General features: G+C 37.6%; 1 protein-coding gene across 3 annotated transcripts in view; it reads right to left on the reverse strand.

Annotated features, from left to right (window-relative positions):
- The window catches only part of pdxka (pyridoxal (pyridoxine, vitamin B6) kinase a), a 49,990-nt gene extending 40,246 nt beyond the window's left edge, over nt 1-9,744 (reverse strand). The window contains exons 1-2 of one of the 3 annotated variants that reach the window (XM_039744034.1): nt 9,473-9,744; nt 8,932-9,035 (exon numbers count right to left, since the gene is read on the reverse strand). In XM_039744034.1, the coding sequence (XP_039599968.1) occupies nt 8,932-9,035; nt 9,473-9,479 (111 nt within the window). In that variant the 5' untranslated portion in view covers nt 9,480-9,744. Of the gene's footprint in view, nt 1-8,931; nt 9,036-9,164 lie in introns of all 3 variants that reach the window. The other 2 variants (XM_039744037.1, XM_039744036.1) reach the window with 2 other exon arrangements.
- Nucleotides 9,745-12,003: the final 2,259 nt, after the last annotated feature.

The raw sequence follows: 12,003 nt of genomic DNA on the forward strand, positions 1-12,003 counted from the left end.
GAAATGTGCTTACGCACAGAAAAATCCAGATGCAGGAATCTGTGCGCACTCCAACTTCCACGCTCTTCCGCTACATAAATCCAGATCAGCGTGAAAACTACCGCTCGTGCACGCGCTTTATGTAATGCCCCAACTCCTCCCAGAATTACGCCTCTTTGAATATGCAAATCAATATAAATCGCCCTTAATTGCAGCCTTCTGTGAAAAGACAATGGGAAAAGCATGGGGGGAAATATAAGAATTTCAGCGAATACCAAGTGGAGGCAAAGGAAAAACATACTATTTGTTCAAATAAACCGTGGTATAATCAACAAAAGGAAGTTGATCGAGTGACATAGTGTGTTGGAGAAACTTGAAAGCTCACATTCACAAAATCGCACAGTGCCGGAAATAAAAAAGAAGTCACATATCAAAGTCGCCGTGAAAAGCCGAGTTATAAGCCCACTGTCTGAGTGTCATATGAAAGCTTATTAGGGTACAGAGAAAAAAAGGCACACAGTGGGGAAAAAGCACAAAATGTCAACTTCAATCTCGACATTTCCACTTTAATCACATAGTTTATTTTGTCATTAAAGTAGAAAATCATAAACTTCATCTTAAAATCGTTTAATTAACCGGTTTCTCAAATCACGTCGTAATTAAAGTAGCACGTTAAATGCTTTGTTTTGTATTTGATCTTCTATGTGCCTATGTGTGTGAATCACTACTTGCTTCTTAAACCGCTCTCTTCCTCCAACTGGACACAGAGTCCATTACATTCGTGATATTACAGCTCTCTGAATAACTAAAATACTGAGATGTATACGTGATGTCATTTTCATGATGATAGGAGTTAAAGCACGTTATTAAACATGTGTTTCACTTCGATGAAATAATTTATTGCAGCAGTACTCAGGGGCGGCTCCAGGCTTGTGGTGGCACTGGGCAGAGGAAGAATCGGTGGCTCCTTCGTCCGTCAATGTCAGTAAGGCAGCTTATGCACGGTGGATGGCCACGTCCGTTGCAGACACTGCATAGCCGCCTCGTGCTCATGACACAAGCATTTAACTTTTACCGAAATTTGTCGCTACGTTTTTAGCTGAGTTATTTTCTCTTTCTGTTTTATATTCAATATATATTGGCGTAGCCGTCACTGCAGTCAGTGCTTTTCTTTCCCCAAGTAACCGATCGCTATACAATCAGCTCTGTAATAGACATTAAGCCATCTGTAAGCTTAGCGCCGATTCTTCAAAACGTTTAAGGAACACTGAAATATTTTCGTAGTACATGTTTAATTATTCTATCCTTAACGACACTCCCAGTGAAGAATATAGATTATTTAAATGAAGTTAGTTTTATCTGTATAATTTAACAAACGTATTTTGCTGCATTTCACCTTAAAAATGATATCGTCATCATATGTAAATACGCGCTTTATAAAGTGGCTCAGGTTGTGCGCTATTATAACTGTAGTGCAAGTTTACAGTGGGGTGATTGTACTTATAAGTACAAACAGTTCTACAAGGAGCAATTGATTGAGTGCATTTAAAGTTCTTGGGATTAAACTGTTTCTGAACCGCGAGGTCTGTACAGGAAAGGCTTTAAAACGTTTTGCAGTGGCTGAGGCAGCGTGTCCTTGAAGCTGTATACCGATAATTATCTTTCCGATCAGTTGCTGCTGTGATTCACACTCAGATATAGTTATATAAATACTCCGAGTCGTGCAGTGAGAGTAATATGGAAAAAGATGATCCGCTGTGGCAACTCCTAACGGGAAGAGCTGAAAGAAGAAGAAAAATAAGAAGAAGAGGAAGGTGCAGTGAGAGTAACAACGCTAAATCAGTTATGGTATTTGGAATACTATGGCTGTTCCCTAGACCATTATATTGTTACAGGTTAATTACAATCAGATGCGTTACACTAATAAACAATATGCAGTTAGTTTCGGTGTATTTATAAAGCCGCGTCATGAAAATAAGGAGTAATCACACAGGTACAGTAGCACCGCTTTGACGCTGGGTGCTGCCAGTCTGCAAAACCGAGCGGAGAAATTGCATACGACATGGCATGAGGTACCGTGGAAAAGTGCGTGGCTTTACGCCAAGTGTAGTTTTTATACATCGCGATTTGAACGTGGAAAAGTTCTTACGCAACATTTCTGTGCGTACGCACCGTTTATACATGAGGCCCCAGGTGTGTTGGGACTTGCATCAACTGGCATGTCAAAAATGACATTGGAGGATGCAGGTAGACTTTTCTGCTTTTTTTGTTGATATGAGAGGCACAAACATGCCTGTTGAGGTTGGAGATTATAATGCAACATATTGATAAGCAACACTTTCATTATAGATTAAAATTTTAGTTGAGTCGGTTGTTGAAAAGAATTAACAATAAGAATTTACTTAATGATTTAAATCTTGCGGTAAAGAAAGTCAGAGATATTACTTCTTCCAACCTGCCTGTTAAAATGCAGTCAGTATTTTATCAATGCAAAATATATGATTTCTTAGCAAACTGCGATGGGATGATTGCTTTATCATAACAGGGCTGCATGTGGAACACGATTTAAAGAGGCCTGTTACCTGTTGCTGTGTTGTGGCTTTGAAATAGTTTTCTGTTTATTGAGCTGATCAAAAATAAGCTTCAGCACTCTGGGACAGAATGCAATTTAAAGAATAACTCCTTGGTGGCACTTCAGCAAGAGTTCCCAAGTTCATTCCTAGAAGGCAACAGTAGTTCCAAGTTTTTGTCCCACTCCACTTTGTTTAAAGCGAATTTTTGATGCTAAAGTAGTTATGGCTCAATCAACATTTTTGTGTGTTATTTTAGTTACCTCACTCTTAGTGGTTCTCAACCCTTATTTGCTTATTTTAATGTTAAACAGATGCATTCATTGTTTTTAATTTCTTGCTGATTCCTTAACCAGCTGCAAATTAACAATGTAATAATATCCTCAAATAAAAAAACTACAATATAAAAATGACCTGACGGGGAGAATGAAAACACTAGCAAACCAGAATATTAGTCAACAAATTCCATCATTGGCAAAGATTGATCTCCACACTAATCAACTGGGCTGGAAGAAAAACCTACAGCTATCCAGGGCTGAACTTGGAACCTCAAGACTGCACATTTCAATTCATTAGGTGTTAGTTTCCATTACACTGGAAAGAAATTTCACGTAATCTGGATGCTACTGAAACTTCTTGTCTTCTTTTTCTTTTGGCTGCTCCGGTTAGGGGTTGCCACAGCAGATCATCTTTTTCCATAACAATAATAATAATACTGAAACCTTTTGCAGCATGCAAAAATTAACAAGGTTATTTTCATTGGCAATGGAGAAGCATTGGTGAAAATGTAGAGACCAGTAGCCTTCACTGAAAAATGTGACAGGCTAATGAGAAAAAAGCAATTTACGTCAAACTAAGTAGCACTGCATCAATACAAAATTTATTATCTACTGTACCAGTTCTGTATCTAAACCTTTGCCATTTGAGTCAGCAATTTTTTCATGTTCCTATTCCAACCATCTAATCAATCTCCAAACCCTGCTTATCCTAAGCAGTTCCTGTTAAGTAGTTTGTGAAGGGGTATAAAAATTCTTATTTTTATTTTTTCTCTTTCAGATGACTTCAACATGGCTCTATTTCACCATTTTGTGTATTTGACTTTTAGATTCAGACCAGAATAGCGAAACACCAGTTTATTATACTGTAACAGGCACAAACTAAAATGGTAACTCCATCTGTTTTAATCATGTAGTGTTTTTAGGAACATCTGTTTACTGGACATACAAGCCCTTGTGTCTCTCTTACTTTGACCTTTGGATGCCGGACAACATTACACCCAGGCACAGACATTTTGCTGTTTATTATATATAGATGATGGCTGCACATCAGGTTCTTTATTCATAGGTAATGGATGCCCAGACACATTCTGCTAACCATAACCAAAACTGGGATAAGAAATTCAGAAAATGGATGAAATAAATGAAAACAATGACTGAGTAGGGACTGTAAGTCAGAGTAGCACCAGGAGTATTAGTAGTATTGAGGTCTCCAGGAATCTAAAAATATCCAAATCTTATTATGTGATATCATATACTGTTAAATTCTGCTCCGTACTTCTAAAATTTTTATTTTTATGCTGTATTGAGGATTTGTTCTGTTCTGTGTATTGTATTGTATTGTATTGTATTTACCCCTTTTTTTGACACCCACTGCATGCCCAGCCTACCTGGAAAGGGGTCTCTCTTTGAACTGCCTTTCCTAAGGTTTCTTCCATTTTTTCCCTACAAGGGTTTTTTTGGGAGTTTTTCCTTGTCTTCTTAGAGAATCAAGGTTGGGGGGCTGTCAAGAGGCAGGGCCTGTTAAAGCCCATTGTGGCACTTCCTGTGTGATTTTGGGCTATACAAAAATAAACTGTATTTTATTGTATTGTATAGTATTGGTGCAGGTGGTTAACTTATTTATTTTATATCTGTTGTATGTATTGCGTATGTGCTTTAGTGTTTTTAGGAGGGGAAATCACTTATAAAGTACTATTTTATGAAAAACAGGTGAACACTGCACTAGATTGGCCAATATGCATTGCTTTTTGTGTGTAAGTGTTTAAGGACCATTTGCTTTTAAATTAAAGTGTTAAATGTAGGATTATTTAACAATGCCAGTTACACCATGAAAGCGAAGTGAATAGCAATTCTGAAATGAGAGGAAAATCTACAACATTCAGGAATCAATTACTGATGCCTTTTCATGCTACCAGTCTCATTAAAGGTTAACTGCAACTTTGAACTTTAGAAATATGTTTTCATACAGCCTACACCTACACATAAACCCAAAGTTAAAGGCAGGCAGAGGAGTTAAAGGTAGAAAAACAGCTGTGGGTAGGACTTCAGACCAATGGTTCTCAAGTTCAGTCCTATTCAGCCCCTGTAACTGCATGCTTTTGTTTGAACAAGGTTATCAGTCAGCCAACTTTACCTTTAATTGATCTCACTGCTTAATTAGTTGATCCAAATTTTCCTTTTATTTTTGCATGAGGACAAGAACAGAAGTGTCACATGTACACTTTGTCGAAATTAAAACATATTTTATTTTTCTGCTTCTTTAAATGATTACTTAAGTTGTTTTGCTATTTGTAAAATACAATTAAGAAAAAATACTCCACTGAAAAAGTGTATCTGAATTAATGATGAGCTGAATAGACACCAGTACTAATGACTCTAAAAAGGAGCAACTACATTAGTGTTACCCTCTTTTGTGCTTATTAGTAAATAAAATGTATAAATAACTGGAACATCTTAAATATTTAATAGAAAAAAAATTAATTCTCATACATCTAACACATAAATCCTAGCTTCATGCAGTATAAACATAGCCATACCAGTTTGGTATTTCTAGAAAAAATAAAAAAAACATAGAAACTGGTAAATAACAGCTTGGTTAATTTAAGTAGGAATCCAATTAAGATAAGAAATTTTTTGGGAAAAAAACCTGCAGCCACCGGGTTCCCCCAAGACTACACTTGTGAACCACAGCTTTAGACCATCACAAGGCCAATTTACAGGTACCAGTTAACTTAACCTGGGCCATTCCATATCAAATCAACCGATTTTCCAGAAATCCCACACACTTCGGTCTCAAAAAATTCTGAAAAACATACCATGTGTACCCATGTTATCCAGGAGACACATTGTAAAATTAGTTTGATGCAAGATCAATACTTTCCATGGTACAGCCAATTCTGTGAGGGTATTGGGGTGTCAAATTTGACTAAGCTTTATTTTTTCACCAATTTGACAACAGCGTATCTCAAGAACTAAACCACCAAACAGGCTCAAATTTTGCATGCTGGGAACTTTATGGGTATAGTATGAAACAAAATGTTTGGTCTAGATAACACCACTTGGTAAGAGCAATCCTTAAAAAATAGAAAAATATATTTTGCATCTTTGGCTTTGCCATGTTTAGATTTTCAGAGAGCATACTTCTACCTGATACAGAATGCTGAAATTTTTTCCATGACTGGACACCTACATAGGACTTTTCAAAAGGTATTAAACAAACAGAAACTGCATTAGGGTTTGACCAGCAAACCTCTCAAATGTGAAAAAAATAATTGCGTCTGATTTTCAGACCCGCTTAATGCACTGTGGGAATATCCAGACATTTTTCAGATTATTTTTACTGCATCCTACATGGTCCCTTCTTTCTCAAAAACAAGTATTACTTTTCTTATGTGAATCTTTAACTTTTATTTTCCTTTCTAAACATGGGTTAAATTCTCCATTTGTCAGTAATGATAATCATCAAGCTCCTCATCACTAACTTGGGCATAAGGTTAATACAAAACCAAAATGAATTACCAAAGGTTCATTAAGCATAACACATGAACAACAGCTGTTCGATTCATCATTAAATAAAATACTAGTTATAATGAAACGTTAACATCTTGGTATTGCAGTATTAGGAATGTGACCCATTTCATTTGTGTTTCAATCGAAGTGTAGGGTGTAGGATATCTTTGTCTTTGAGATCAAGATGGTGCTGCCCCCCATTGAACTAAGGTGCACTACGCAGTGCAATGACACACTGTAGTGGCACCCAACAGATATACCTAGGTGGCCAATGGAAAGGGATAGTTTGGATGCATGAAACATATCATAATGTCTGATTCCACTTCACTCTTGTCACAAATCACACCAATCCAACATTTTTCATCATACATGCACCCAACAGGACACTGGTCTAATGTGAGGGACACATCTGACCTATCAGGAGTGTGATTGTGAGAGGGCAGGATCTCAGCTAAAGCTTCAGTGGTGAACAGTCAATTGACTGTCTTCACCAGACACCCGGCTGACTCAGAATTTGTCATATTCTGTAGAGGTGTAACAGTGGCATTTTTCGAGTACCACGTACTCTTTTGGCCATGAAGCCAAAATTTTGGCAATCTCTATTCAGCAACACGAGATTGGACATCATCTTTTGATATGAACAAAGATTTGATATTTTGATAACTTACTGACTGAAAACTCAATGATTACTATTATTGAAATATGGCTCATTCAGCCCACTGTATGTTTAGAATGGAAAATAAACATTAAAGATTTGTAAAGAAAAGTAAGGTTTGTGTTTTAAGAAGGGAGAATGTAGAATAAAAAACATTATTTTTAAAAATTATCTGCACATTCCCACATGACATTAGAGTGCTGTAAAAATGAAATCCAAAATGATTTTTTGGATTTGAGAAGTCTGCTGTTAAAACCCTGATATTGTTACTTTTCTGATTATTCCTTTTTCAGAAAGCCTATATAGTTATCTGAATAAAGAAAAAAAATCAAACATCTGTTTTGGTTAGAAATATCTGTTTCTAAGGCCTAAACATAGCCAAGTCAAAACTTCTAATTATTTTTTTCTCAATTTCAAGGATATGACCATGCAGGGTCATCTTGACCAAATGTTTTAATTTCATCACACATTATACCAATTACTGTATCAGTGTGCAAAGTCTGAGCTTGCTCTGTAGTTTAGTTCTTGAGCTATTGACTTGTCAAATTTGATGAATAAATGAGGCTGGATAAAATCAACACGCCGTTCCCTCAGCAAACTGGCTGTAACTGGGAAAGCATTGATCTTACATAAAAAAAAATTACAATATGTCTCCTGACTAACTTGGTTATTTTTCCAGAATTTTTGAGTCCAAAGTGCATGGGCCATTGGTTGATTTGACATGGAATGACCCACCTGGATGTCTTTGTGGAAATGAAAGAAAATGTCAGGCAGACAAGGACAGATCATTCATGCTCCATGCAGACTACAACCAGGTGTGGGATTCAAACCCAGGATACAGGATCTGTGAAGCAGCAGGGCTAACCACTGGGCTAATGTACCAAATTTCATGCTACTCATTTTTAACATTATTCATAATGACTTTACATTGGACAGATTTAAGCACTTTCATGAGATCATGTGGATCTAGAGTTAAGACTTTTTAGCACAGAAGCTATGAGATCCATTTTATCACCCTTCTTGAGTACTACATTGAAGATGTTGACTTTCCAGTCATCATCCTCATCTGTCATCACAAGTTGTGCTAAGGCAACAATCTCATTCGTTTCTTCAGCACCACCGATACAATTTCTCTCTGGCAGGGGAGTTTTGTCTTTAATACAGTACTTTCTAACCAACGTGCCACTGCCTCGCTTTTTCTAAAAGCCTTACAAATTAGGTTCTATTTGTAAACCGCGAGTCCAATATTTATTTCATTTGCTATTCATTTTTGACAAAAGATTTAGAAGTCACGATAAACTAAAAATTGTTTTACTTATTAAAAGCACACTGCTGAATGAATGTCTGGATGCCTCAAATGAAGGAAGACGGTGTCTGGCAAGGCTCTGCTTTGTAGTCTCTCGTTGGTGCCTCTGATGTCATCAGCTGCCCTTCAAAATGCAGATTTGTTTCAGCGTTGTGACAAATACAGAGGGCGGCTTTGGCTGGCAAACGGTTTCATGCGATTAACGTTGTTCCTAAGCATGGCTTCTAGAACCTGTCTGTTTAACACACGCCGTTTCAGTGTCTACCTGCACACGAAAAGCTGTTTAGTTTCATTTGACATACAACAGGTTTGGTGGGAGGGGGTACCGGGGTCCTCCACCACCTTCGTACACTACCGGCAATTCCTTCGCATGGACTCGCACTCATCTGCCCCGCAGCAATGAGGTGTAACTAAAATGTCACGAAGCCTCCAAACCACTAAACAAGCGGACCGTAAAGTGCGCCCAAATCTAAAGCGGAATTAATGAAATGCCACGCTGTAAACCATGTGACCTTCCAATTAAGCCGCTGCCCAGTCGTTTATCACACAGCTTTATTTATTTTCAGCAAAATGACAGCTACGAATGTGCTTTCCATACGGTACTGATGAGGGAAAAAAAAAAGATTGCCTTACCTGCAATGGAAATGAAGCGGACTTGTTACCGACGTATCCCCTGACAACATGACTCTGAATGGACAGTACCCTGCATTCCATTTCGCTCAGCGTTTTGAGACGTGCTAAAAGAGAAATGGCGTTTTCAGTTTAAGAGCAGATAATAACTGCTCCACTTCCTGCAGTTTCAAGGACAACTATGGATTATTAAAACGGTAATAAGGCTGAAGGACATGCAATACACAGAAGCGCACATTGACCAGACAGCTAGCAGTTGTTCTTCAGGCGATTAAGATGGACACCTAAGAACTCTTACATCACCAGCTCATAGTTGTCGGCGTTTTAGTAGTCAAACTATGCCAGGATTTCTTAATGCCAGTTTAAGTGCAATGCATTTTCTGCTAACATACTCGCTTTTTACGTGTCATTTTATTCTTCCTCATGCTAGCACCTCATGAGCTACATGCCATTGTGTCTACCGTGGCGAAAACTGTCACTTTCGGAAAACTCTTTTAACTGCTACACTTTACAGACAATGCCCTCTTGCTAAAACCCGAAATACCTAACATGCTAGTAAAGCTGCATTATGCAGAGCAGACCCTGCCCATTCTGAGCTAGCTGCCCAACTTCTTGCTTTCCCCCAGGTTTCTAGGAGCGAAAAGCCGCGACAGGCACGGACACGCAGGGGTCCATCCTCTCTCTTGTCGCCTTGTGCAACCCCTCTATGTTCGTGACAGGCTGTTCGTCATCAAGTCATGTTTGTCGTCATGAGGCTCAGTGTGCTTTTAGCCGCTGGCTTTCTGGCGATTTGAATGTAACATTTGCGCAGGAACTATAGTAAAACCAAAATGAAAGCTGTTCGGGTAAAAATGTAAGCCTTTTCAGTTTAGAAATTATAGCACACTTTTTAAAATGGCAGTCCGAGAAGCAGTGTAATACTTATAGATGCAGGCACGTGAATATCGAGAACTGTGGCTAAAGGAACATTGATAGACAGGAATGAAGCGGAGGTCAATGGCCCACCTTCTAGAATTTGGACTGAAAACAGGCGTAGGTTTGTGGCCACGCAACGTGGGACGTGACGTTAAACTTTCTTTTCCACCGGGATGTCGCACCCGGATCCAAGAGTGCTGCAGTGGCCCGAAAGAAATTACTGCGCTAATCGACCAGTTTTCTTTTGCCTTTTTTCCTCTTCTTAAAATTCAGAACCCGTCGTTATTTTGTTTTTTCTATCAATAATGATACACAGAGCAGGTCAAAAGATAAATGGTTGGGTTGAGAGGTCTCAAACCCATCCCAGAAGGCCACCGTTTTTGCTCCAGTCATTTTCTTAATTAACTGCCAATAATTTAGATTTTTATTTCCGTTATTCTGTCATACCAGACATTTCTAAAACTGTTGATTTTCTTTTTTATGAGAGCTTCATCCAAACGTTTGGGGGACCAAAGTAGATGAGTACTGTATTTCTCATACCTTTAGTTTACTCTTCAAATATTTTATTAAATCAGAATTTATGATGGACAGGTGCAAATGGGATCAAGTTATTTGGTCATCTCTTTGCTCACTTTACAATTTATTACTGTTTGGCTGCTAGTAATGGAAAACAACAAGATTTATTTCTGTAGCACATTTTCATACACAGGGTGTCACTCAAAGTGCTTTCAAAGAAATAGCTGCAGGAAAAGAAAATCAAATAAGAATGAATAAGTTTTAAAACAATTAATACACAACTACATTAAATAGGTAAATAATTGATTTAAGAGTAGAGTCCTTGTATATAAATTTGCTTTTGAAGTCTCCACGGATGAATGTGATGATAAAGTCAGATGGCCAGGGAGGACAGAAAATGTTTAAAAGTCTCCAGAGGTGAGATGCTGGAGAAAAAAGTCCCCAAATAATCAGGAGTTTAAAGGCCATATGACTACCCAGCCCCTACTGGATATTCTACCTAACATAAATGTTCATTAATAGTTACTTATTGTTTTTTAGGCTTTGAACTAGAGGATTTGATACAGCTGGTCTCATAGACAGTTGAGGTATCCTCTTTCATTTGAGCATCAAATGGAAAAGAAAGCAGAAGAAAGTAAAAATTTATAATTTTTGTAAATCCATAAAGACTATGGTAATTCAGTAAATGTATAGTTTATTAGGATTAGAACTAACATGTAGCTATGAAAAAGTAAAATTAAAAAAGTGGGTTCTGAGGAGTTTTTTAAAATGTTCCCCAGTGTTAGCCTGGTGTATCTCTATTGGTAAAGTATTCCAGATATTTGGTACATAACCACTTCTTTTATGTTTAGCTCTAGAATAATAAGCAGACCATTATTTGAAGATTTAAGGCTTGGAATTTAAGGGGACAGGTGTTCTAAAATATAGGATGGCGCAAGATTATTTAAAGCTTTATATACCATTATTAGTATTTTAAAGTAATCTCTAAAGGACATGATTAACCAATGTAACAATGCTATAACTGGTAAGAAGTGCCCAAATTTTCTTTTCCTTGTTAAAATTCTTGCTGCTGCATTTTGCACTAACTGCAGCCAATTGATGACCAGTAGTCCAGTTAGGATTGCATTACAGTAATCCATCCATCCATCCATTTTCTAACCCGCTGAATCCGAAGACAGGGTCACGGGGGTCTGCTGGAGCCAATCCCAGCCAACACAGGGCACAAGGCAGGAACCAATCCTGGGCAGGGTGCCAACCCACCGCAGATTACAGTAATCTCATCGACAAAAAAGAAGTGTGCAAATTAACTTTTCAGCATCTTGCACTGTTATAAGATGTCTAACTTTTGCAATGTTCTTTAAATGGAAAAATGTATTTCTAGTAATTTGGTAAATGTGTGATTTAAAATTTAGATTAGAATCCATGACTAAACCTAAATTCTTTACTTCTGCCTTGTCTTTTAATACTAAAGATCAATTTTATTTCTAAAACCTTCACTATTTTCATTTTTACAAACAACTAAGATTTCCATTTTTTTCTTGTTCAGATTGAGAAAATTAGTACTCATCCATTCAGAAATGCAAGTAAGACATTGGATCAGAGGTTTCCATAACATCAGGGAAAAAATGAATAATTAAGGATTCT

The sequence above is a fragment of the Polypterus senegalus genome, chromosome 2 (genome assembly GCF_016835505.1).
Source record: "Polypterus senegalus isolate Bchr_013 chromosome 2, ASM1683550v1, whole genome shotgun sequence".
NCBI lineage: Eukaryota > Metazoa > Chordata > Cladistia > Polypteriformes > Polypteridae > Polypterus > Polypterus senegalus.